The sequence below is a fragment of the Scomber scombrus genome, chromosome 9 (genome assembly GCF_963691925.1).
Source record: "Scomber scombrus chromosome 9, fScoSco1.1, whole genome shotgun sequence".
Lineage (NCBI taxonomy): Eukaryota > Metazoa > Chordata > Actinopteri > Scombriformes > Scombridae > Scomber > Scomber scombrus.
In genome coordinates this window covers 9,391,747-9,417,457 of record NC_084978.1, presented here as the reverse complement: position 1 = coordinate 9,417,457, position 25,711 = coordinate 9,391,747, and the positions used below count along the sequence as shown (strand labels likewise).

The window sequence follows — 25,711 nt, the reverse complement described above, 5'->3', positions numbered from 1 at the left end:
GATAAGCAATAAAGATAATGGATGGATAGATGGATTCTGGGGCTGTCTAAATGTCCTGCAGCTGTGAGTCGCTCTTCAGTCCTCTATCTATACATATGTATTAGTCAACAGCTGACACTCAAAAGTGCTTTTAGTCTTTAGTTTTCCAGTGTGAACACACAACAAACTCAAATCCAGCTCAGAATTAGTATGTAGTTTGGATTTAGGATTAGGAACAACTTCTTTTTTTTCTCTCAACACATCTGCAAACATTGTTTTGGTTTAGTTAAGTCAACAACAGCATTTCAATGAATCAAATGCAAACACAAGCTGCTCTATAGACACTTTATTGCTGTGTTTATTGTTTTACACTCAATGGAATGTTTGACTGTGTGTTTGGTGGGCCGATCCAAACACTCACCCTCCAAATATCTGTTACCAAACCAAGATTTAAATAGCAAAACAGCTATAATTCAGTAATACAATATACATGACACTATAAAGTCTTAAGGTGAATTCATTCTCACTAACATATAGGCTATAATGGTTCATTTACAAAATGCTTCTTTATATATATTTATATATAAGATATAAAACAAGAGTAATGCACATTCTTCAAAAGGTAAAGAAAATGTGGTGTTTTGTATATATGCAGATATATTTGTGTGAATTCTGTTTGGTGGCAACAAAACATCACCCGACAGTCATTATTACAAAGTGTATCCACAGCATACAAAATAATAACACATTTATTGTTGAGGAGATCTACTGGAGGAAAGATAGGATTATTAAAAAAGTAGAGTATCATCAACCCACATAGACTGCAGGAGCCAGTGAAATAATCATTAGCTGTGCTGTAATGTAATCATGTTGTTTTGTGTGTGGCCAGTGTATATGTTAAGAATATTTTTATTTTTAGTCAAATTGTCCCTTTTTAATGCAGAAAATAAAACATTTTGAATTCCTTTGCTATAGTAATCCTCAGTTTCATACCAACCTAATCACACAGTCCATAGTCCATTTTAAATGATAACTCTGAGGATATTCTGTATCTTTCATATTGTCAAAGAATCCCATGAAAAGACCAAAACCAGTGATGAATATATCCTATTAATAAGAGTTGCCTTTGTACCTTTTATATCTTAATTCTCCATACTATAGAGCTCTATTGTCCCAATAGATCCCACAATTGTTAAAATACACCCATGAACCACAATGTTGCACTGAAAATAATCCCCATAAAATATATTATTCACTCCTGTTTGAGTAACATTTGATAAAAGCTACAGTGCCCAGCTGTTTTAGGAAATTATTAGTATTACCATCTTGTTTTTAAACGGGTGGAGCATGAGTTTCTGACAACATAGGGAAGTCAGGAAGTTTTGGTTTTGTTATGTTCATGGTATTTATTAACAATAATAAAAAATATAGAATATTGACAGCCTTTAAGGATGCTCTCATAGCTCAATAGTTATGTGTCAGTTATTGCGTCATTGCTTTATTTCAAGAGGTGGAACTAAAATGTTTTAACCAGTGAAAATATATATGCAAGTATGTTTTCATAAAGAATTCAAAAGTCAAGTTTCTGAATGAATTCAAATCCACAGACTTTACTGTATGTAGCAATGGCACAAATGCACTATTTGTATTATTTATTGTCTGTTGAAACTAAAACCCTGCAGGTTAAGTGAGATATTATTTTTACAAAATGTTTGCTGCAGAGTGGTGTGCTTGACACGTATGACTAGCATGGACATGGTAAACACACACACACACACACGCACGCACACACACACACACACATAGTGGTGGATCCCCTCTATCTGACTGAACAATAGCAAGAACCAACTTTTGTATTATAAGTCACCACACACTGACCGACTGTCCTTGCGTTTCAGCTACCACCTCTTAAACACAGGCAACCAGATGCTAAATGCTAGCATTGTACAAATATCAAACATGTCGTGTTGAATACAGAGCAGTGAAAATCTGAGACTGTATTTTTTAAAAGGGGGGTTTTCCCCGTTTCTCCAGAATAACACATTCTTCACTTTGAAAGAAGCCTAAAAGCCAAAAGCAAAGTCCCTTTAAATGATAACCAAACAAACCTACAACTGTTTGAACACAGACAATGGTGTCTCGTCCACTATTTGACAAGTATAACTACAGTTGTAAAGGAGTGGTGAGTGACTGTGACTAGACTGATGGCTGACTAAAACAAGCCCACCTGTTTATATACGAACTATACAGTAGATATCTCTTAATGTGCTTGAGAGATCTCAGGCAGAAGAGGGAGAAGTACAGTTTGTTTGCAGGTTACATCTTGTACTTCACAAAAACAGTCCTGGTGGTATTGTCGTCTTTTTGTCTCTCATGATCTTCGTGTGATGGGTTGCCAGGGTTTTAGGCTTCGTACACCCTGTAGAGAAAACAAGAATATAGTTAATTTCTCTGTGATTTCAAACATTTGTTCAGGATTCACTCCTTTGGCTGCATATTTTTCTACCTCTTTCACCAGGTGTTTTCATTTAGTCTCTAGAAAAATCGAGATCAAAAGTGCCTTGTACTGAATTTGGCAGACATGTGGATGTAGACAGAAGGACATTGGTTTAATCACCCTCTAACCCACAGAGTCCCTGTGGAAAAGCACTGCTATAATCAGCAAATACTGATATCTATCCTCTCTGTGGGGCTGTTTTCTGCGGCTGTCCCTGACCTCTGACCTCCCCGGTGGCCAGGGGGAAGGTGAGAGAAGGAATTTCAGCAAAACAAATCAATAAAGCATCACAGAAAAGCCGGCGGACGCGAACTACCACTCAGAACAAGTGGTAAGACAGGCTGAGGGTGTTTTTTGTGTGTAGATTTTGAGCTTTTTACTACTTAGGTCTAGTATACTATGCAAGCTTAACATTACATAATTAGTGTTGTCATCTATAGGGTGGATGAGCATGATTACATTATTTTCGTTTATAATGTTGTACATGTTTCCTTGTGTCATCTCATGCACACCTTTGTTTCATTACAGGAACTACATTGTAACATACACAAGATTTTCAAAAAAAGGTTAACTTGCTTTCAAAAAACTAATTTATGGGCTTTTAGATAGGATAACATGCTGCAAACTCAGCTACCACAGAGTAAACTTGATTTTAACAAATCTATTGTACATATAATATGTGATTGGACACAGGAGTTTTTAGATCATTATTTATTATATGTTTATTTGCATAGGGACAACAAGAGAGTACAAAAAAACAGCACAAGACAATAAAAGTATCAAGAGATCACTCATCACTGCTTGACTGACCCCTCTGTTTCAATGTGAGTTTAAAATGAACCCAGTAATGATTACCTGTGCTTGTCCTTCCAGATTCGGAACCATTTGACCAGGTTCTTGGTGCTCTGCAGTTTAGGATGGAGACAGTACTCCTGCCCTTTGAACCGAGACACATTCTCCATCGTCACGCTGAGGGAGGGACACAGAGATGAAGAGACAAAATGAAGAAATCAAACACATCTACTATTATTGACAAAATATTTAAAGAAGTAATTAACTGGAAATAAGAAATGCTGTTGTTATCACATGAATCTCCTTATCAGTAATGTTCAGCATGATACATGTCAACCTTCTCAGGGTTCAAAACTCGTATTATAAAAAATTCCAAAACTAATGAGATATCACTGGGCAAATGAATTACACTTGAAATACGAGGGAGAACGGAAAGACACGGAAAGGATTTCAGGTGCTGGACTATTTACACAATGTTATCATATATGTATTATTTCAATATTTCATTTTTAAATATCATGGTTATCTTAGGTACCAGCTTAAAGCCACACCACTAGTATAAATTAATCACAACAGCTTTCATTGGTTTTCATTCAAATGTTTCAAAGTCACAAAACAGGGGAGCAGGTCAAAAAGTTAAACTACTCACAGACTGCTGGTGAAGTAGTTAGTGAGGAAAATATATTTATGCAGTAAATATCTGACTTTTAAATCCATTATGCAATCATTTGGCTACAAAATAGAGAGACAGCACAATAAAAACAAAGTTAACTTCAATAGTTTGAGAGAAGGCTGAGATGAAGTGGAGAAGAATAGAAATCCTGATTTAGAGTTACACTAATTGAACCTATCTGAATGCCAGTGTGAGTCAAGTTGTAGCACAGTTGACATGTTTTTTCCTCAGATTTCAGCTGCTTTTCTATGCCGCCCTCAATAAGGTTTCCACAGTGAAATGCCCTCACATTCAAACGATTCAGCTTGTACAGGGTCTGCCTGTTTCTTGGCAATGGAGCAATATTATGGAACTGCCACTAAAAAATGTGACATCTAAGCTCATTGAATCAAATGGTCTGTCCCTCCGCTTAAGGCAACAGTAGAGACACTCTGCCTGCATGTGGCATATTCAGGCCAAAGAAGAGAGATGTGGGAAAAATTCCCACCATGCCACGGGGCCTCTCCATCTAGTGACACACTCAAAGACTTCCCAAATCATGAATGTTAAGTGAGTTGAATTCAAGAGAAAAGATTTGACTCTTGATAAAAAAAGATGTATTCATAAGGATTAGATTAAAGAGTTTTGCATCCTGCCCATTCAGTTGTCACTGTGTCTGGCTATTGAATCTTTACTTGGCTGGCTCCACATGCTTTGTTATGGAGGAACTGCTCTTTCAGTGTGTGTGTGTGTGTGTTTGACTGAGAGAACATGAAAGTGCTTTTTGAACGCGTTCATGCCAATGGCCCCGTATCTGTGAGCCTGTAATAAAAGCACCCTGAATGTTTGCCCATGGCTGCTCAGCAGGGGGCAGATTTAACCTCATTACTGTGTTAATATGAGCTTTAATTTCTCCTCATTGTCATTCACCTGGGCAGTTAAAGTGCAGCCACTGGCTCAAGCAGCTTATGCGGTCGTCAAAATGCTTCATAACCACATGGGGAGAAAGGAAGACAGTGAGAGCGATAAAAGGGGGACGTCAAAGCGAAAGAGAAAAGAAGAAAAGGGAATGGTGGTTGTGAGGAAGTGATGAAGGGTACATAAGGTGAGATTTTCCGCCACTTAAAGACCCCATTAAATGGAAGTTAGAGCATCTTAAGCTTCTGTACTGTGACACATTTCCCAGTGAAACAGATTATTTGAGCAGTGAACAGTTACAAGAGGGATTTAAATCAAATCCTTCGTATTTAATTGGACCGCTATAAAAGGCAGTGCAAAATGGAGGACTGCTGGCCCCCCCTCAATGAGAGGTGATGTTTCATTTGACATGTGTGGTTAGTTGTCCTAGTGTCTAAAGTCACATTTGATTAGATATATATTTTTTTTTATGTCCCTGAGTGCAGGATGAGTCATCAAACATTTAAAACCATTTTACAGGAAGAGAAAAGAAATTTTGATTTAGAAATATTCTGATTTTTTAAAAACATATATTTGTAAAGCACAAAATAAATCAACAATTTACACAGGCACACAAGATTAAACTAGGAAAAAGTATTTTTCATTTCAGGGGACCTTAATAGTAGAAATATATTGTCCTTTTTACATTGTTTCATTCATTTATTATTTTGCAGATTAAAATGTCACATATGATCATCTAAAAACTTCAGAAAGTTTAGAGAGTTACAAAAGTAGAAAAATTTCCTCCACCAGCTGCTCTCAAATGCTTCTTACAAGCTAATAAGTTATAGTAATAATCCCATATTATAATATTGACAATAATATGACACTCTTATATGAGTTATTTTTTACTTTGAGTACATTTTGCTGGTGTCATTTTACTCAAGTAAGATTTTGAATGAAGGACCTTAAATAGTAATGGAGTATTTTAATAGTGTGGTATTGCTAATTTTACTTAAAAGATCTGAATACTGTAATTCAACAAAGGGTAGAAGAAGAGAGGTAGCAAGAAAAGAAAGTGATAATGACACAGGGGTATTTATCACCAATAAGAAATAGCCTGAGGTGAATAAAAAGGGCGAAAATTATATAAAAGAGAAAGAATAACATAAAGTGGGCAATGGCAGAATTAAAAAGAGGAAGGCGAAATAGAGAAAATGGGACAAACAAGAAAGAAATGAGGACAAAACAAGGAGGTTTCGGGCCCCGCTGGCTTGTGTGTGGTTAGGAGTGTCCGCTAAGAATGCCAAACTAGTGCCCTAAGCCAAACGGCCGCAACAAAGGCCGGGGGGGGGAGCGCTCTTTCGCTCATTTTCTCCCTCTCACTTTCTTTCTGTGGCTTTCCGGAGCCTGCTGAGGCTCATTTTTCATTGGGGACCGGCGGCTGGTGGCCCCCATCTCATGCTAATAGAGCAGCCTGTAATAATGGCGTTGTGGCAGCGGGGAACGTATGCTCATGTAACACTTCTCAGAGTGTTTTTAAAAGGACATGTTTAAATTCAGCAATCAATTTAATTACATTTCTTCACAACATTACGTTACTTTAGTCACTTTAAAAAATATATATATATATTATTGTAACTTATACTTGTTATATTATTGTGACTTCTTTAATACTGAACCTTTATATGAGCCTTATCACCTTGTGATACCCCATTAATTAATTGACAAGATTGCTGCAGATTAATATGCTGTCCATCAACTCATAATGTCATGGTTTTTACCACTCAGCAATACTACAGTTAATGAATCATGTAATCCAATCTCTATTCCATTTGAATCACATTGCTGCAATCAATCATATTTACAATCCAGGGTTAATAATTTCTATTTTGACAAATAAAATTTAAATGGTGTCATTGTTATTATTGTTACTGCCCAAACATCTGTGTAGTAGAGAAAATCTAAATTAAATCCTTCAAAAATGTGATTTTGTGTTCATAATAGAATATACATTTAAGATAAAAGTGCATATATTGTATTAGATATTCTGTCAAAAGATCTCTACATTTGATTCATTATGAATTTGGAAGAATACTCAACACACACACACCACCTTGTTTTTTTAATCGGTTTAAGCGGACATTGCTTCGGCTTACATTAATTGTTTGGAGACTTATCCTAACTTGAAATACGACTACTTTAACCTTAAACCAAATCTTTGACCTTAAAATGTGATGATTTACAAGTTAGAGGCAAGTCTCTGTAATGTGACTGTTAGAACAGATTTTTGTCACATCCACAGGATCTGTTTTCTCAGTTGGCTTCTGCGGTTAACCCAGATTGTGTTCACTGTGTGATACTGCTGTTTGCCAGCAGGTGGCAGCAGAGTTTGGGCCACAAACACAAACTAAATTCCCGGAAGGCTCACATAACATATTCCCATCTGTTTTCCCCTCATGTACTGTAGGTTTGACATGAAAAACTCCACACAGGAATCCCATCTCACATGTCTACCTACGTGTGAGGCTTGATCCCTTGCACTTGAACCCAGATCACAGTTTAAAAAAATATTCTACATACTGTATATATAATGTAAGTTTATTTATCCAAGGTTGGAGAGTCTGTCCTTGTGCCAAAGGCTATGCTCACGGTTTGGATCCCTCTTGAAGAAGAGGCCTAGTTATCATCAGAGAGATTCATGATGCATTCCACGATGGCTCAAACTCAAGCATAATAGCTGTCTGTCTGCTTGGTCTGTGATTTAATGGGTCAGAGGTCAAACGGCAGAGAATCAGAGAAGGTAAAAGGACCAAATAGTAAGTCTATTTGCAAACCAAGGTAAAAAAAAAAAAAAAAAAGCAAAATGAAGCTGTAGGTTCACGTTCAACAACCCACGGAAAAAGGTAGAAATCTTAGAAGTCTTCTTCTTTTTTTCTTTTTTTTGTACAGAGGTAATGGTTCATTGTATTACTATAAGCCTGGAATGTAAGCTTAACGAATTGTTAAGTGGAAATTACTGTGACCGTTCTGGAAAGTTTTGGAAAGTTGTTTTTTTTATTACCATTTTCCCAACAACAAATCATCCCTAGCTCCTGAATGTGGGGCATAGTTAAATTATAAGTTCATCACAGCACTTTAAATTCTCTTTAGTCCTCAAGCACAGATGCCAGAGGGTTCTGATAAAGCCTGTACAGCTGAGCTGACAAATATTTTTATGGTACTATGGAGTACAGTCACGGTACAGTTACAGCTGTAAATCTGGTTGTCAAGAAGGGACAAATACTGTTGATAGTATGACTTGTGCAGTACATGTAAGGGAGAAAGAATGGGAAAAGAAGTGGAGGAGCAGTGGAGGAAGGAGAAGAAAAGCAAGAGGATATAGCAAGAGGACAGATAAGTAGATAAAAGTCAAAGGATGGAGGAAAAAGAATAACACAAATGATGAGAAGTATACAAAGGAAAAAGCGGGGGGAAAAAGTAGAAGAGTAGTTATAGAAAGGGTTAAGTCAGAGACACAAGAAAGAGATCCAGCAGTGGAAGGAAAGTGTGATGGTGGAAGAGAGAGATGGAAAAACAAAATAAGAGTATGACTCACAATATCATCTTCTCTTGGCAGTACGGGTGTTTGGGTTTGATCTCCAGCTTCTGTACGTCCTTATATCTGATCTTTGGTCCTTTTCTGGTGCACCTGCACTTGTAGGCTGTTGAGAAATCAAACACATGTTGTTCTAACTGTCACACAATGAACTTACTTGTGCAACACAGGATTTAAAAAAGTTTAACGGATGATAATGTAGGAACTTTTCCAAACTGAGTGACAAGTGGTTGAGGCTCATAATTACTTCAAGCTCTGAAACTGGCACAGATATCGAATTGATAGACAAGTTAATTATTTGTGATCTAGCAGCAAATTGGCACTCAATCACAATTAAATTAAATCTCACACTAATAAGGATGATTATCAGTGCCAATAGTTACATTTGCTGCTCACATAATTCACAGACAGGTTCTTCCAGAATACAGCACAACACAATAAATGTTTTCAAAGTAATGCATTACGTTTTTAATACCTTGAAAGTATTTCTAAAACATCAACTTTTCACATGAGAAAATCCATGTTTGCAGCATCGATCCGTATTTTTTCTGCCATGAAAGCTATTATCTGCTGCACATCAGCAAAATTATCTGATTTTACTGATTTCAAATTGAAGCGATTAAAATTAAGCTTAAGTTTTGTCCTGCCACAGTGGTATAAAACCAACTTCTCATGCACTTTACTCCTTGAGATACTCTAATGTTGAGAAAAGTCTTGCGTGAGAGCCACTGTGACATGTGGATGACACAGTTCTAAAGCATCTATACATTTATCAGTTTCAATTCCTGTTTTCTAGCTGTTGAGACATTATGCTGCTGAAAAAAGGCAGAGGAAATTGGTTTTGGAGGGTTGTAATATTTGTGATGGGGGGTGATGACCTAGATAGTCCAAGGTTTCCTTCATCCATCACCTGCTCTCTGTCCTCACCCGCCGGACACTAAATCTGTCACAAGCTTAAGCAGCGATACGAGCACTTAGCACAAACACACTGCACAACAGAAGCCAATAAAAGTTGGGGAGACACAGAGGTTCATATATCCATGTTCATGCAAGGACTGAAATGTCTCTCAACAACTCACACGGTCTATATAAAAGAGGAGATGTGGTATTCTTATGTTTTACTTATGAACAACTATAAAGCTGTAAAACATACATACAAAACTGTATAAAATAAAAAATAGAAACATTCTGTCAACGGAGTTTATCACTCTTTTCCTCTTTCCTCCCTAAAACTAAGATGTGGACATACTTCTCAGGTAGCTGACAAAGACTGATGAATCAAACCTACAGTATTGCTAAATAAATTGACAGATCCTCCCTGGCAGTGACTACATTAAGAATACATTTAAGACAGATTTCAGATTGTTTTTGGTTAAATCACTTCCACCGTACATCTGTTGATCATAAAGAAGAAGAAGGAGGAGAAAAAAAAGACATTTCATTCCACCATCTTTCACCAGCCGCCTCTCTCCCCTCCAAATGGCCCCTTGAATATTGGCTATAAAATGTTTCAGCTACATATGGTGAGCTTCACTTGTCCTGCCAGACACACAGAGTGCATGCACAGAGCCTCAGAGTGGTGTTCAGGGTGCAAAAAGCCATATAAACGGCAATTTAAAGCTTCACAGTGAGATCAGATTTAACATCCCAGACTGCAGTTAACAACTTCTTAGTGTTTACTGACAGAATACGTTATGAAAGAACTGCTGAAATTTGTGTTTTTTGTTATCAGTAAAATGTATGCAGCAGGTTGCATATGAGTCATAAGAAGCCATCAGTCACAACACTGAAGACACTACAGTTGTTGTTTTTATAACCTGTGCTGAAGATTTTGGCAGCAACTTCATGTATCAAGACAGGAAAAGTAATTTTGCACTTAACTGTCTCATCCCTGTCTTTAGACACACAAAAGAAGAAAATGAGGGGATTAATAACCATACAAAGACTGTCTCCCTCCTATTGTTGTTTTTCATTTCATTACCATAACTTCAGAGTAAGACAGCACAATCCTATAACATAAAGAGCAAAATAAATCAGTAAAGAAAATTAATATTTTTTTAAGTTTACCTTCTGCGCTCAGGACGTACAGGGCCACCACTAACAAAAGTAGCACTGCTGTGAACCGATGCATTTCTTCACAAGTAAAAAATAAAGATTGTTTCTAAAAAAACAAAACAACAACAACAATCTCTTGCCCTCAAAATCCGATCTCTCCAGTCGGTATGTGCGAATAAACGCACAAAAAGGAACAAAAAGTATGTAGAGGTGTAAATAATATCCACTTGCACTGACTATTAGATGGCAGGACTGAAGGAGCGCTGAGGGCTTTCTCCTTTTTTTCTTTTTTCTTTTTTTGAGTCCTTTTGGAGCGCTGATTGTGCGTCCTGAGCGCTTGGATGAACCTCCAATGAGTCGTTTAGCTCTCTCTCTCTCTCTCTCTCTCTCTCTCTCTCTCTCTCTCTCTCTCTCTCTCTCTCTCTCTCTCTCTCTCTCTCTCTCTCTTCTCTCTCTCTCTCTCTCTCTTCTTCCTCTATCCCTCTCTTTCTCTCTCTCTCTAGCTGTGGAGAGGCAGGCAGCAGCTCTTTTAAAAAGCAGCCCGCTGTCCCCCTTCTCATTAATATGCAGCACGGCCAGACAGCGAATCAAACACTTGTGGAGAACATGGAAAGGGAGGGAGGGAGAAAGAGAGACACAAAATACACATATTGTCCACCAAAATGAGGGTGGTGACGTCTGTGTTGGTAGACTGTGGACTAGTTTATATCCCACTGACCGCTCAGCTTCTGGTCCGGACTAAGAAACTGACAGAAAACTTCCTAACGAGAGAAGCAGCAACAGTTTAACTTCACGTTTGGGCGTCAAAACACTTCACTAATATTCGTGTGGATTTCTGTGTGTCCAGAAACAACTTTGCAGGATTACTTAAAAAACAGGCTATTCTGTATTTCTAAATTGTAGAATATACTTAATAGAATTAGCCAGCTTTATATATATATATTTTACTTCCTCTTAAAGTTTTAATACCTGCATTTATGCTGCTAAATTCATTTCTGCATAGATAACGTTTGGAAATACTGACAGTAATGTCATGAAAACGAGAAAACTCATAACAAAGGGGAGATATATTTCTATATATTTCTATATTTAATTGTATTATGTCCATACCATACAGTCATCTTCAATCAAGTATTCAAATCGACAAAAAGAAAAAGAAAAAAATACATCAAGTACCAACAAGCAACAAATGCATTTAAGTAAAATATTTACAGTTTTACAAACGTCTAATCTTTAAATTGATTTACCATTTAATCTTCCGACAATATGTCTGAGAGATATCTTTCTGTCATTATTTCTCCTCATGCAGTAATGAATGCATGCAATTATATGGGTTGCCATGGCCACAGAAAATACTCGCTGATTGGCTCAGCTCCCTTATTTGAATGAAGAGTGTGACATATTGACTGAAAGCTCTGTAAAGCTGCAGTAAGTGAACATTTCAATTGAGATATTTTTGTTACATGTCGTCCCCAAAGGTCAAGAATGAACTTTTTTTTTGCTCAAACCTCCAACATAGTCCATCAAACAGTTAAACCATGGCCAAGTACACAGGTATCCATAGCAACGATGCTTGGCACCAATGCTAGCTATGAGTTAAATAGACTAATACAACCTCCTACAATGCATGATTTGGCAAAATCCTTGTTTAGGACATATAAGTGACATATAAGCATTTAATACTGTAAGTAGCACAACACTATAATATAGTTGTTATCACAGTGTTTATTTAGACCTAGTATGCAAAGTATGCAAAGATCATAATTCAACTGGCATGCTGAAGTCAGTTAATGGGAATCATTGCAAACTTACTGGCACATAATCCAGAGCTGGTGCTGCTGGTGGACAGTCAAAACACCACCTCTCCATTTTAGCTTGTTATGGAAAATAACTGTGGATGAAATGGTGAAAACTTTAACAAAACTCTGTTACTTATCTATTTTTTAAGACAGGGACCTGGACACCAGACTGGATGCAGCCACCCAAGTAACTTTCAGCTAACACAGTCACTTTTCGCTCTTCTTTATTCAGAGGTAAAGTCTGATATAATATCCATCCATTTTCCCTTACGGTTCTCACTGAAGATACTCCAAATATACTTATGTTTGAGAGTATTTATGATATTTTAGTGTCTATGTTTCCCTATTGCTAGTGTAACATAGTAGGCAGAGTGTTTTGGGAGACCCACATTTGACTGTCCTTGTATCCACTGATACAGATAGAGCCTGTAGCTCTTCCTTGGCCCCAACTACATTACTGAACACGTCAAATTATGGCACTGGTGCCAGAAGATCAACAGCAGCTGCGCCCCAGAGACACACAGAACAGTAAAAACAAGCGTTGTTTATTTCACACTATATCCGTAATTTGGTAGAGATAAGGTTGCAAATCAGCAAAGTTACTCGGTTAAGTAATCGAGAGACTTCAGTGTGTATTATTCTCGAAATCCTCCTTTACAGTATTTCTATCCTTTTACAGCAACAACCAATCAGCAGTATCCCAACATTTTTTTGTGTCACTCTTCATTTTCTTTTGTTTTGCATTTTAAATCAATAAAATAAAATGACTCAAATCATTTTTGTGAATATATTAGCCGTTGTTATTCTCCTCACTGCTTATGAATAAATGCAGCCATTGTATCTGTGGATGCCATCAGGCTGAACTATTGGTCTGTAAGAGATAGCCCTGAGAAGAAGGTCTGACCCCTCCCACCTGGGACGCTCTTTCCACAGGATTAATCAGCATTCATCAACATCCTGCATCATGAGGGATTTGTATGTGTGTGTGTGTGTGTGATGTGTGTGTTTGTGTTCACCTCCCTGCCCTGAACTCTGATGCAATCAGCTCCTATCATCACTCAAACCACCGGCCATGAAATGTCCGTCTCCACCTTGTGTGTGTGTTTTTATACAGCATCATCATGGATGTATGCCCATCATGCGTACGTGTGTGGGCAAGCACGTACATCTGTAAAACGCTGCCTGATGTGTGTCTCTGGTATTTATTGGCCTACATGTACTATATGATGAACAAATGCATGTGAGCAAATCAACTGTGAATGTATCTTGATGTCACCTCAGGACGGACTATCCAACGCACTGTGTGGAGTCGAGTAGCAGCCATTGAACTACACCTTCACCTGGTTGCTGCCTGAACATGGAACAATCTGAAGTCACATATAGTAAAAAATAAAATCCAAATCTTTGGTTGTGTGGTTATGAGCAACAGTAGGCCATAATGCTGCCTATCATTTCCAGCAAACTGGGACGGATTTGTGTGTACATACCTCCTGCAGGACACTGAGGCTGCGTGAATCCATCTCAAGTCGTTTTGATCTCAGGATAAAAGACATCGGTGAGCTGTCTGTTTCAGTCTTCAGCTGAAGTGACTGATAATCAGTCGGACATCTGTTGTCTTCATCCATTACATCACTTGGGCTTCACTAAATGCCATAGGAAAGAGAGACATTGAAGGCATAAATACGAGCTATCAAATACAGGAGGATTCCAGCTAAAAGGAATCTGCCTTAAATTGATGACGAAAATGACATCATTTGTCTTAATCAGTCAAAAATGTTGTTTTTGAGACATTTTCAACTTTATTATATTGTCACTGTAACAAAACCTCACTGAGGAAATTGGGAATATCTCAACAGTTGTATCTTTTATTTATTCCTTTGACAATGAAGCACAGAGAACAGTTATAGAGAATTGAATTATCTGACTTGTATCAAAATTGGTTACAGATGCTACGAGGAAGTTGGTGCCAGGCTCTTGGACAAATAAACTGTAATAAAACATGGAAAGCCTTAAAGCTGTGGTTCCCAGCCTTATTTGTCTGACATACAGTACTATATAATGAGCTCAAATACCCTTTCATCCAACAAACTAGTCATGTTCCAAATGTGCTTAGTGTTAAATTAGAAGTTATTCAACAGTTTACTTTATAAATGGGGATATTTTTAGATGTACTTTCCCTTTGCAAGCCTGGAATAGTCAGTGTTTAGGCTCTTTCTTTCTTTCTGTTTTTTTAGTGGGTTTGGTCGAGTTTGCATCACTTCAAGTGGCACTTGCTCTTAGCAATCTGTTTTGACTTCACTGATTGCTTCCTGAGTAGTTTCACACACCGTTACTTGTTAAAATGTCATGTTTTGGTGTTACAGAAGATGGGAAAATGAGTCAGCCCATCAATTATATAGTTTAATGGTTATTGTGACGTCCTATAGATCATCATCACTCTAATTGTAATCTGAGCATTTATCATCCTCCTAAACAAATATTTGAATTTGATTGTTTTTTTTTTAATGAAATCATTTTCTCTGCTTTTTTCTAAAAACTACAATGTCCACTGGAGGTTATGCAGAGTGCTGAGCAGTTCAGAAGTGAGTTTCCTTTTTAAAGTGAGTTAATTTTCAGCAGGCACTGAAGCCCCTTTGAGAAAATAATCAAAATTTGAGAAAAATCACATTTCTTCTTGTCTCATAAATCAAATAATTGTAGCGGCTACAGCAAAACATGACCTAAAATCGATCCTAATGTAACAAATCATTTTGATGGTGATGCATTGCTGTGAGTTTCAAAGAATGGTCTTTTTTAAAAAAATAAACCCTTTATATTCTGACTCTTTAGAGAATAGATTTGCTTTTCCCTTCACTTGAGTGCAAGGCCAGCTGTTTAGTGAAAGAGTGCTTCAGTATGCTGCCAGCCCCCCTGACCACCTCCAGTTCTTTCAACCTGACTGAATTCATCACACAGAGAAGGACCACGTCTAGTTACACAAACCTGGACTGCTTGCTAGATTGTAAACTCAATTTGTCTCGGTGAGCTAACCTGCACTGTGTCTAATGGCTTTTAGTGGACTTGGCAACGGCCTAAGTGCAGACGTAACTCACAGGGAAAATTGTACAGTTTACCTCAAAGTCAAACATGGCAGAGGGTGTGTGAAGTGTGATAGCGGCTGTTTAGTTTAGGAATGATATGTGATAAAAGTGTGAGAAGAGACAGAGAGAGAGAGAAGAACAGAGTCTGTTTGTGAGTGATGTGTGTTGGCAGCTAGACTGAATGTCTCAATATTTAAATACAGGCTGCAGTCTGTAACTAAAACACACTAAAAAAACACTCTTCACGTCAATTATACCCATCAAGACATACGCTGTTGCTACATGCAACTACAAGTGTTTCAAAACATCAGAATATGAATCCAAATTACGCCTGAAGTGGCATATTTATGTTACCCTGTAGCTGAAATGGCAGAGATGTCAGAGAAACTATTATGACTTTTGTTAGGTTTGGAGATAAACATGTTTCTCCATCAGGGTTTCACCTCTCACATCATCTGTTACTGAGACCAACTATAAAACCTTCTTTTACCACTCAAAGCGCTCACCTCATATTTTTCTGCTACATAGCAAACCAACAGATCTGTCCTAAAATGTGACCTCATGGTGTCAAATGCAGACGTTTTGTTCTGAATTCGTAAAATGAAGAGGTGATGCATCTTAATGAAAAACAGTATCAAACAGTAGTCATATATAATAACCTGACTTCAAAAACTGTCCACAATAAGTAACAGAATTTGTTTACTATCATATCATAAAACATTAAATGAATACACAAAAAAAGCATTAATGTATGCGCCACATTTTGCACCAATCCATCTTGTTTGAGATATTTCACAGTATAAGTCAAAACTTGGACCTGCTTGATCCACTACTGGAAACTCAGGATCACTGAAGGATTTATCATCTGGGGATCATGAATATTGGAACCAAATCTCATCAAAATCTCACAGCAATCCATCCAGTAGTTGTAGAGATATTACAGTCAAAGCGGTAGATTAACTAACACTGCCGTCCACAGAGTTGTGCCACTAACATTTTGAATGGCTTTCTGGTTATTGCACCGTCACCTGTTTACAAGCAGACTACTGTTCCCTTACTGAATTGTTGGTTAAGTCAGAATAATTGCACACAAAAAGATCTCCGTTCTCATTAAAGATGGATTTCCTCTTTCTGGGGGCATCGTGCCTGAAGCTTGGTGGGGGGGTTTACCTGTTATTACTGTTTGTCCACTGTGTGACTCTTTTCAAGCTAGGCAATTTTAGCTAATCCTCACTTCTGGGAGTAGTTTGGGTTAAAGATTAGAGGAGGGGGTTGTGTGGATGTGATTGCAGAAAACAAAAAAACTCCTGTTTGGCAGTACAGCATTAAAATAAATCATGGGACTGTTCAGATCAGTGTTGCTTCAAGTAACTCAATTATTCAAATGAATAAGACTGATTAAAGCGACTCTTACCTTTCTTGCATTTCACACAGCACTTTGAAAAAACTTGAACAGCAACAACCCCTCCTCCCTCCTATGTCCCACCCCCGCACTCCCTTTCCCTTTGCATTAAACCAAGTTCCTAATGAAAAGCACTGTATATCAAGGAGATTTTCAATATTTTGTAACATATATTTTTGACAAATTTGCTTCAGCTAATCATCCTACATTCTCTGTAGCATCTGACTTATTTAAATGTTTATCTGCATGTTCATGTTGGTTTCTTCCGTTTCTTGTTTCCACAGTTAAAAGACAGCAGTCGGGTATCAAGACAGTCAAAGAGAAAGACTATTTGCGTATAGACACGTCAGCGCCTGAGACATGTAAGACAGACAGGTAAGCAGGTGTGGAAGGTAATTGCCGGAAATAATGAGGGTTTCTACATGTTTGGTAATACACGCATGTAGAGACATTTCATACAAACATGCAGACAGGTGTGCGGATGCTGGGAAATGTTTGTTAATAATGGGATGTTAAACAGTCGCTACTCTGCTTTTTGTTTCCCAGGCAACAGATTATTCCCAAAGCCATGAATAAACCAGTGGATTGAACCTGCACGCACAGCTGATCTCCAAGAAGACTTTGGACATTTAAATGCATCGGTAGCGCTGTGCGAGTCTGAGTTTGACCAACAGGCAAACAGACAGAGGTATGCAAAAAAGGTGCGTACAGGCAGAGAGTCGGGCAGGTGTGAAGGGATTATTCCTCTCAGGTGACTCAGGTGTGTGTGGGGAGGCTAACAGCCCGGGGCAGAGATGTAATTGCTGTTTGAACTGTCATGTTCACATCACGGCTGTTTTCATAAGTTTGCAGCCACCAGGCTAAACAGTGGCAGCAGGAAGGGTTTGAAGGGCGAGGATGACTTGAGGTTGTATGACTGGAGCTGGTTGTGTGTTCGAACTCTTAAAACGACCTATGAGTAAGTTTTCATCACAAGTAACAAGTAAATATGATGGAATAGCTTGACATTTTGAGAAATACACTCATTTGGTTTCTTGCCAGGAACTGGATGAGAAGATCTATGTGAATCTGTCCATTAAATACGAAGCTGTAGCCAGCTGATGGTTAGCTTAGCTTAGCATAAAGACAGGAAACAGGGGGACACTTCTAGCTTCGCTCTATAAGCACCTCTACAAACCACTATTTTATGAGGGATTGTGTACTACATGTATTCTCCAGTGACACACACCCACAACAAGACTGATTTATTACCACTTAAATTAAGCTGACTATAAATATTTGTTTCACACAAATTAGGATCTTCTAAATAATGTCACTTATTATTTATTAAACCTGCATAATCGCTTTTATATAAGCAAAATAACTACACTGGTGAAACTCCAATGACCAAACAATTAATTATACACACACAAAAAATATATCTGAAGGACTAGACTTTAAAATGATACATTTAGTTTCCAAGTTAACATGAAAGGCAAAACAGATTTAAGATTAGTAGATTATTCTCTGTGCCCTTTAAAAAAAAAAAAATTACACTACTACATTATTTTTCAACAAACAGGCTTCTCACACCACAGCTGCTGCCAAAATCGAATTCTTTTTTTGATGTAATGCTCACGTTGACCCGACCCCAAAGAGACTCTCCTTCCTTATACAAACTAGAGTCAAAGTGAATATAACACAGGCTGCACTTGTGCAGTGATATAATATTTTCTGCTGGGACACAAAATAACAAAGAAGACAAACATGCCATCAGTTTTAGCTTGTTTGGATTCGCATGGCGTCTAAAAGAGAGAAACTTTTCATAGATTTCAGTTGTCTCTCGTCTGTAAATTCCTTCATAGAGAGTGAGAGCAAAAAGCTGAGAGAAAGAGCATGTATGTGTGTGTGTGTATGTAGACATTCCCACTTGAAATCTCTTCTATCCATGCCATTTACCAAGTAAACAGACAGGCCATTAGTGCTCAGCAGATAGACTCAGTGTTGATCTGTTTTGACTTGTATTTCTGTAGATTGATGGTGAGTGCACAAACAGGACTGAAGGTGTGTGACATCTAACAATGATGAAAGGAAAGAAAAGAAACTGAGAATTCTGGGAGTATTTCCAAAACATCTGTGTAGTAAAACAGACTCAGGATATGCAGGAGTAGTACATACACTGTATATGGGGTATCAGTGAGGAATAAAAACTAGACAAGCAGAGCAGAGGTTAAGAAAAACATGAAGAACAAAGGGAAAAAACACACAGTGATAAGAATTCTAATGCTAATGAAAAGTGTGGAGCTCAACACAAAAAAGGTGCTAAACTGGATATTTAACTTAATGCTAATGTCAGTATTATAATATGCTCACAATGACAATGCTAACATGCTGATATTAAGAGGGTCAGCCCTATGTTCCCACAGCCCTAGGTTCCCCCATTCCTAAGAAATGTTCCTCCTATCAAAATTAGGCAAATTGTTTCTTCAGGCCTACAGTCCCACAGTACAGGTATGGCCATTCCCTAATGCACATAACGTGTTGTTGTTTTTCATCTATGAAAATGCTTGAAAGACAGTTGAAATTCTTTATTTTATTATTAAACTGGGGGAACATGGGGCTGTGGGAACATAGACACGCTTCCATATTTAGCAGGCTACATTAGCTGAGGATGGAGAGGAATTGTCATTAGTTTTGCAGGTATTTGCTTATAAACTCAATAACTGGACAAGTTTAAACTTCAACCTGATGATGGCGCGAGATAAAAAGTAAAGGGATCTCAAGTTGTTAAGATATACTGTCTTTGTGCCAATCCCTTTAGTAGTTGTCCAGACATTTCTAAAAAGCAAAAAGAGAAATGTCAGGGGACTGCTAAAGATAGTGGGATTCAACAAGTTGAAACCATAAATCTCTGTAAAACAGTAGTAGAATCTTTCAGTCTTAACCAAAGTGGAAGACAAACAAACCGATGTTTCCGTGTCTAGCAGCATGGAAAAGAAAAGAGAATAAATACGAATGACAATGTGAGAGTAAAGTGCATAATTCGACCGACTGAGTGATTAAAGAACAAAAAAAGATTTGATTCAACAATTCAAACCTCGAAGACACCCCCCCCCCCCCCCCCCCACCCACATACATCTCTGTAGGTGTGTAAATGTGCTTAGAGGTCCCTGATGACAAAGATGCCAGGTCAACGATAAAAACCAGACCACACCATCATGCACCGGCTCTGACAGCAAACAAATTCACCATGAAAGCAGCATTTGTTCAGTCCCAGAACGTTGGCTATTTTAAGGTATTTTATGACACTGATCCTGGCTTATGTGGATGTTACATAATTTTTGTTTTTACACCATATTAAGGCCGATTCTAAAAGCTGACAGCTGATTCCACTTAAATCTAGGTTACGTTGGACACAGCTGACTGAAGCCAGATATCAAATCACAGGATTTCATGTCAAATTTAAAGGTAGCAGAGAGAAAAAACGAAAAATGGGAATTAAGAAAACTAAGGAAACTAAAAAAAATAACTTATTTTTGCAAAGATTATTTTAAGATTATATTTATATATTTTCAATTTATATAGTAAATCAAAAAATAACTGCTGCTGTCTGCTGATGTCATTCTCAGTGAAAATGTAAACCGCAGCCACAGTTATTAGGAAAATTGACATTTTTCCGAGACTTTATGAGAATTATGCAGATTTATGAGTGTAATTTATGTAAGTTGCTGTATAAAAAAACCTGCAGAGTTGATCTCATCCCTGCTTGCTGCCGTTTTGTGTCTCTGTCACTATTTCTCATGGATGCAGCTGTTCTTCAGGAACAGAAATATGACCTTGCGAATCTTAATCAAGCCACAAAAAACTGTAAATGGACGATTGTTTCTCCAAGTGAGACAAACAGCCACTAGTGACCAGAACAACGACAAACCAATTTGAGCAGTTGAACAAATTATATTGGCTGCGATTCAGAGGCTGGCTCATAAGTATTAAGACTTAACGTTAGAGGATTATGAAAAGGTCAGGAGGTGGCATGGATGTCCGTCATATGGGGAATATCACGGCTAATTTACAGCCATGCAAATCTGTTAGTCTGTTCAATATTGACAGACAGAGAGTGGCAGGTGTGAGACTGACCACACCATCCTGAGAAACTGTCACTATAGCAAGAGGAAAAGACACTGCACTATTCATCCATTTGATTTTGCAGTTTGTGTTTCATGAAACTATATGGATGCAAAAATAAGGTTTTTTCACTCAAAGCTGATGGTTTTCTGTGTATGTGTCAATATTTATAACAGGCATTCAGCAGGTGAGGGATACCATTTTTAATCACACAATACATGGAGGAGTGGCATTATTTTTCAGGGGGTTTGGCGTCATTACTGTAGAAATCCTTATCATATTTCATAAGCTTTGTGTTTTCCACATTTCTATGAGGACTTGTGAACTTTCTAAATGGAAGTACTCTACCCGAAAACAATATCAAAACAAAAAAAAGTTCAGATATTTCGTTAACTAACTAAGAGCTGCACTACTGTGAGATGAACATAATCTAGAGTTGAACAGTTTTGTTGTGACCTGATTATGGACCTCGGGCAGCATGTTTATTTTTTTGTGCGTGAGTTTGAAAGTTGCACAAAAATATATTAAATGTTCCACCCTTCCCGCAGGTTATCTCAGGTATTTATCCATTTCTTTATTGTGCCAATAAACGATGACGGCCCTACATCTTGGGAAACCAGAGCTCTATTTGTCATTTTCTAACAATGTTGTAGAGCGAGCATCGAGACTGCAACCATTAAATATGAAACTTAACACAGTGTGATTTGGGTTTTTCAAGACATAATTTTGTATTTGTAAGAAAATGTGAGAAAACCCTTGCTTTATCGATTAAAGGCTGATCTTAGATCATATTGGAAGAAGTCCATCATTGATAGATCTACTAGATCTATCAATGATGGATCTACTAGATTGATAGATCTAGTAGATCTGTAGAGCTTCCTTCTCTTTTTGAGTTGTAGAAGTCGCAGTGCTGTGGCCAGTTCATTGTTTTGTTGCATGTTTGAAATATGAGAGCGTGAGTTGTTGACATTTGTTTAGATCTGCATCTGTTTTTATTCCTATTAATATTATAATGTTATGTATAATGTCTAAAACTGATACAGATTGAGACTTTATTAGATCCATCCACAGTGTAACATGTGATGAACTTGACATTCCTCCTCCAGAGACTCAGCTGGTATTAATGTGTTAAATCAGTGGAGTTTCCCTTTAAGTATACACTGTTTTTTATTATTAAGTTTATCTTTGTGCAGGCATCCCTTGCATCATAATGTGATATGAATCTGAGTGCCTGATCTGGAGGAGGTAAAACAAGTTCAGACAGAGTGTAGACCCACATTGCATGCAGTACAATGATATGATATGATATGATATATGAATGTAATTGGATTGCAGCCAAAGGTGAAAACAGGATTTTAGTTTGTGAGAATGTGAAGCCCAGAAGAACTGCAGTGACTGTGTTCTCCTCATCTGTAAACACGACAGCAGCCGAAATAACCTGTTTGTAGGGTAGTAAAAGATGAAAATATATCCCTCTCTGCCTCTAATGAAAAGAGAATACACACTTCACAGTACCATGAGCCAGGACCTGCCACGTTTGTGTGTTTGTTGTTGTTGTTGTTGACGATGCCGCATCACCGTCTACTCGCCTCTTTAGAGAGACAGTGATGTTTGGCATCTGGAGAGGCAAAAGTAAAAGTGTCTAAAAGAAGCTTCTCTTCTGTCTTGAGGCGACGGCTCAGCCGACAAGATCAAACTAAGAATAAAAGCTTTCCACGGTGAAACTATTTCAAAGAGGATTCCTTTGGACATACTATGATGCCTCAGGAAAAGATGCTGCAGAACTCACAATATCTGCCATGAAGATTAATATGCAATCCAGTTTGTAATTATCAAGAGAACAAGAGAACAACATAAATACAAAATACGGTCCAACAATTTCGATTCACTTCATAACAAATTATAAATCACTGGATTAATATTCTGGCCTGAGTCTTGCTTATGAAAACAGTGAGTACTGGCATTAAAGAAGGACTGCTCTAACAAATAGAGTAAGTGAACAACTGTTATAGGGTTTGCAGGTCTTGGAATTCCCCTTTAAGATTTCCTCCTGATAATTCCTTAAGCCCGCCGAATGTAACAAGGCTTTTGGGGATTTTTTTTTGGATAATTTATCATATTAATATGGCTGATTGTCAGTTAAGGACATTCATATCAGATTAATTAAATGATAAAGCTCCCGTCTGTGCACACAAAGAAACACTTAAAACACTTCCGCATTGCATTTTGAAATCTGGTCTGAATCAGTTTATCTTTTCCCTCTTTTGCCAAAGCAGATGGAAAGCTTCAGCGAACAGATGCAGGAGAGATTTTATCCATTTGTTGTTTCCTGTGCAATAAAAAAAAAAAAGTTAGAACAAAAAAAAGTGTGCTGTCCTTACATGCACCATGTTGCTCAATAAACACGTGGAAAAGACATTTCATGCTGAAACGTGTTAAAAATGTGTTTTGTGTATGAAGTGTTGTAAAAAAGATGTGTTACCATGTGTACAAAAAGGCTTTTATCTGTTGATCATGTCGACTCAGTGTAAACCTGTTAGCTTTTATTGCTGTATTTTTGTTACCAGTAAATAAAACAATAAATACAAATAATAATGATAAGAATAGGTATCGAAGGCTGCTTTTACTGACTCAGAAAACTGTACTTTTGAGTTTTCTGTCATCTGAATCAAAACCTCAAAATATCTAATATCTTATTTTTCACACTATAAATAAAAAATCTGTTTGAAATTTCATAATAATACTAATAATACAATAATAATGAAAAAAAATCAAACATTTGTATATGAATTTGTTTACACAGATTTTTGCTGGTTTGTAGTTGAAGATATGTTGAGTATGTTGTTTGGAAGGCAGATTTTTTTTTTCACTTTTAACTTTTGAAGAATATGTTTCCATCTGCCTTTTGTGCAAAGTTCATCCAAACATGTTTCTGCAGAAGCTTGAGACTGATAACAATCTTCTCATCTGACTGTGAATAAGAAGCTAAACAACCACATTTCCCAAACTATCTGCACAGAGTGAGAGAGTGAGAGAGAGAGAGAGAGAGAGAAAGAGAGAGAGAAAGATATATATATATATTTATATATATATATTTATATATATATAGAGATCAGTGGTACTTCACTTTACAGTCAGTCAGTCAGCCAGTCAGTGACCCTAGATTTGCTAAACTCTTGTGAGATTTCTAAGGAAGTAGTAACTTTAACCCACAGCATGTTTCAAGTGATCATTTTAAGCCAAATCATGATCTTTCCTGAACCCTAACCAGACCAAAAATATTTTGAAGCAGCTCATGAGAGTTTTAGGGTTACCATCCAGACACCACAATCAGTCCCTCACAGTCACAGACTCTTGTGTGTATCGGGCCTTGCTCTTCCAACCCAGCCAAAAAAGAGACAAACAGGAAGAAAAATGCAAACATGTAAATGGAGTCAGAGTGAATCCAGATTTAACGTGTTTTAACAAACAAATCTGAGCGTTCCTGTTTCGGGCCAAAACGCTGCCGTCCAACTCTTTTCTAAAATAAACAGCTAATGCTAATGAGGCTACAGAGCTGCAGTTATGCTAATGTTCTCTTAAATGATGGAATATAAACACAGAGAAACCTTTTCTGTATATAAAACATCCTTCATCAAGTTAAAGAAGACCAGAACTTTTTATTGACCCTGTTTGGTTCTTCATGTTCGTTACATCAGGACATTAAGTGATCAATGGCTTTTAATAACGTACGCTGCTGCCCAGTAGGAATTACAACAGCGTTAACAGATCATAGCTCTTTCTACGCTGCTGCCGGCCTGTACCAACACAAAGATCATCTGTGATAACAAGTTAAAAGGCAGAATTCAGTAGAAACATTTACAGTCATTATGCAATTCATTTCTAAAGAATCTTTGCCTCCTTCTCCTCTGATCAGCAGCTCAGAGTTTTGGCCCATGGAGTATGTATCCATCACAGAATTGAATAAACTCTCCATTTTGGTTTGTTTTTGGTAAGTTCTTGTACACAATTCAATGCAGCATCTTTCCAGAAAGTTTCTCAAATTATCTCAGAGTTACAGACACTGAACAGATAATTGTATATTTCAGGTCTATGCTCATCTGGAGGATCTGGATTCAAGCATCTGTGCCAACATCTGCTCAGCTGAAGTGCCCTAAATCTTAGAGCTTCAAACATGAATTGATTAATCAATTGACTGAAAATGTTGATAATGAAATAATCAATTTAGAAATACCAAACATTTGCTTGTTGCAGCTTTTCAAATGGGAGATTTGTATGTGTTTTATGGAAACAACAACAATTCGATAAATGTTAAATACATAGTCGAGCAGATTGATATTTGAATACACTTATCACCTGAACACTAAGTGCAATACACCAGTTACTTAAAGTTAGGATGAGTCAGTCTTGGCTCTGTATAAGCCAGTCTGATGATGTCTCAGATAGGCTTTACTCTACTCTATTAGCTTTCACATTAATCTCCCCTCCATATATGAAGACAAAGCAGTAACTTAGCTTTTTTCTTTCTCCCGACCTGCCTTACATGATTCAGTTTTATGATAACAGGACATATATTATTGTATTTCATTTTTTTGGTAACATAAATACAAAAATAAAGATTCATTCAGGTTCAGATCAAGTCCAAAATAAGGTGCCTAAGCTGGGACAAAGTTGAACAGAGTGTTACTGAGAATTATTAACTGCTCTCATCACTGCAGTCCATCATTAGCGTCTCAATTTTCCTGTCATCTAATTACATCAATCAGAACATCCAGTTTAAACAGACTATCTTTGTTGCTTTCATTGTCATTTTTTTTACCTTTTCAATAGCATCCACATGTGTCTCAAGTGCACTG

The 25,711-nt window shown here is 37.4% G+C and overlaps 1 protein-coding gene across 1 annotated transcript; it reads right to left on the bottom strand.

The window, feature by feature from the left end:
- Positions 1–310: 310 nt before the first annotated feature.
- On the bottom strand, positions 311–10,864 carry cxcl14 (chemokine (C-X-C motif) ligand 14). The gene is made up of 4 exons (XM_062425648.1): positions 10,483–10,864; positions 8,416–8,521; positions 3,332–3,445; positions 311–2,398 (listed from the first exon to the last, which is right to left on the bottom strand). Exons 1-4 carry the CDS (start codon positions 10,544–10,546, stop codon positions 2,383–2,385), a joined length of 300 nt encoding a protein of 99 aa, XP_062281632.1. The 5' UTR covers positions 10,547–10,864; the 3' UTR covers positions 311–2,382.
- Between the last annotated feature and the right edge of the window lie 14,847 nt (positions 10,865–25,711).

Coding starts and splice junctions, on each gene's coding strand:
- cxcl14 (XM_062425648.1), bottom strand. CDS start 10,546: ATGCATCGGTTCACAGCAGTGCTACTTTTGTTAGTGGTGGCCCTGTAC. Junction 8,522..10,482: donor GTACGTCCTGAGCGCAGAAG/GTAAACTTAAAA, acceptor ATTTCTCAACAG/CCTACAAGTGCAGGTGCACC. Junction 3,446..8,415: donor TGCCAAGAGAAGATGATATT/GTGAGTCATACT, acceptor TCCCTCCCTCAG/CGTGACGATGGAGAATGTGT.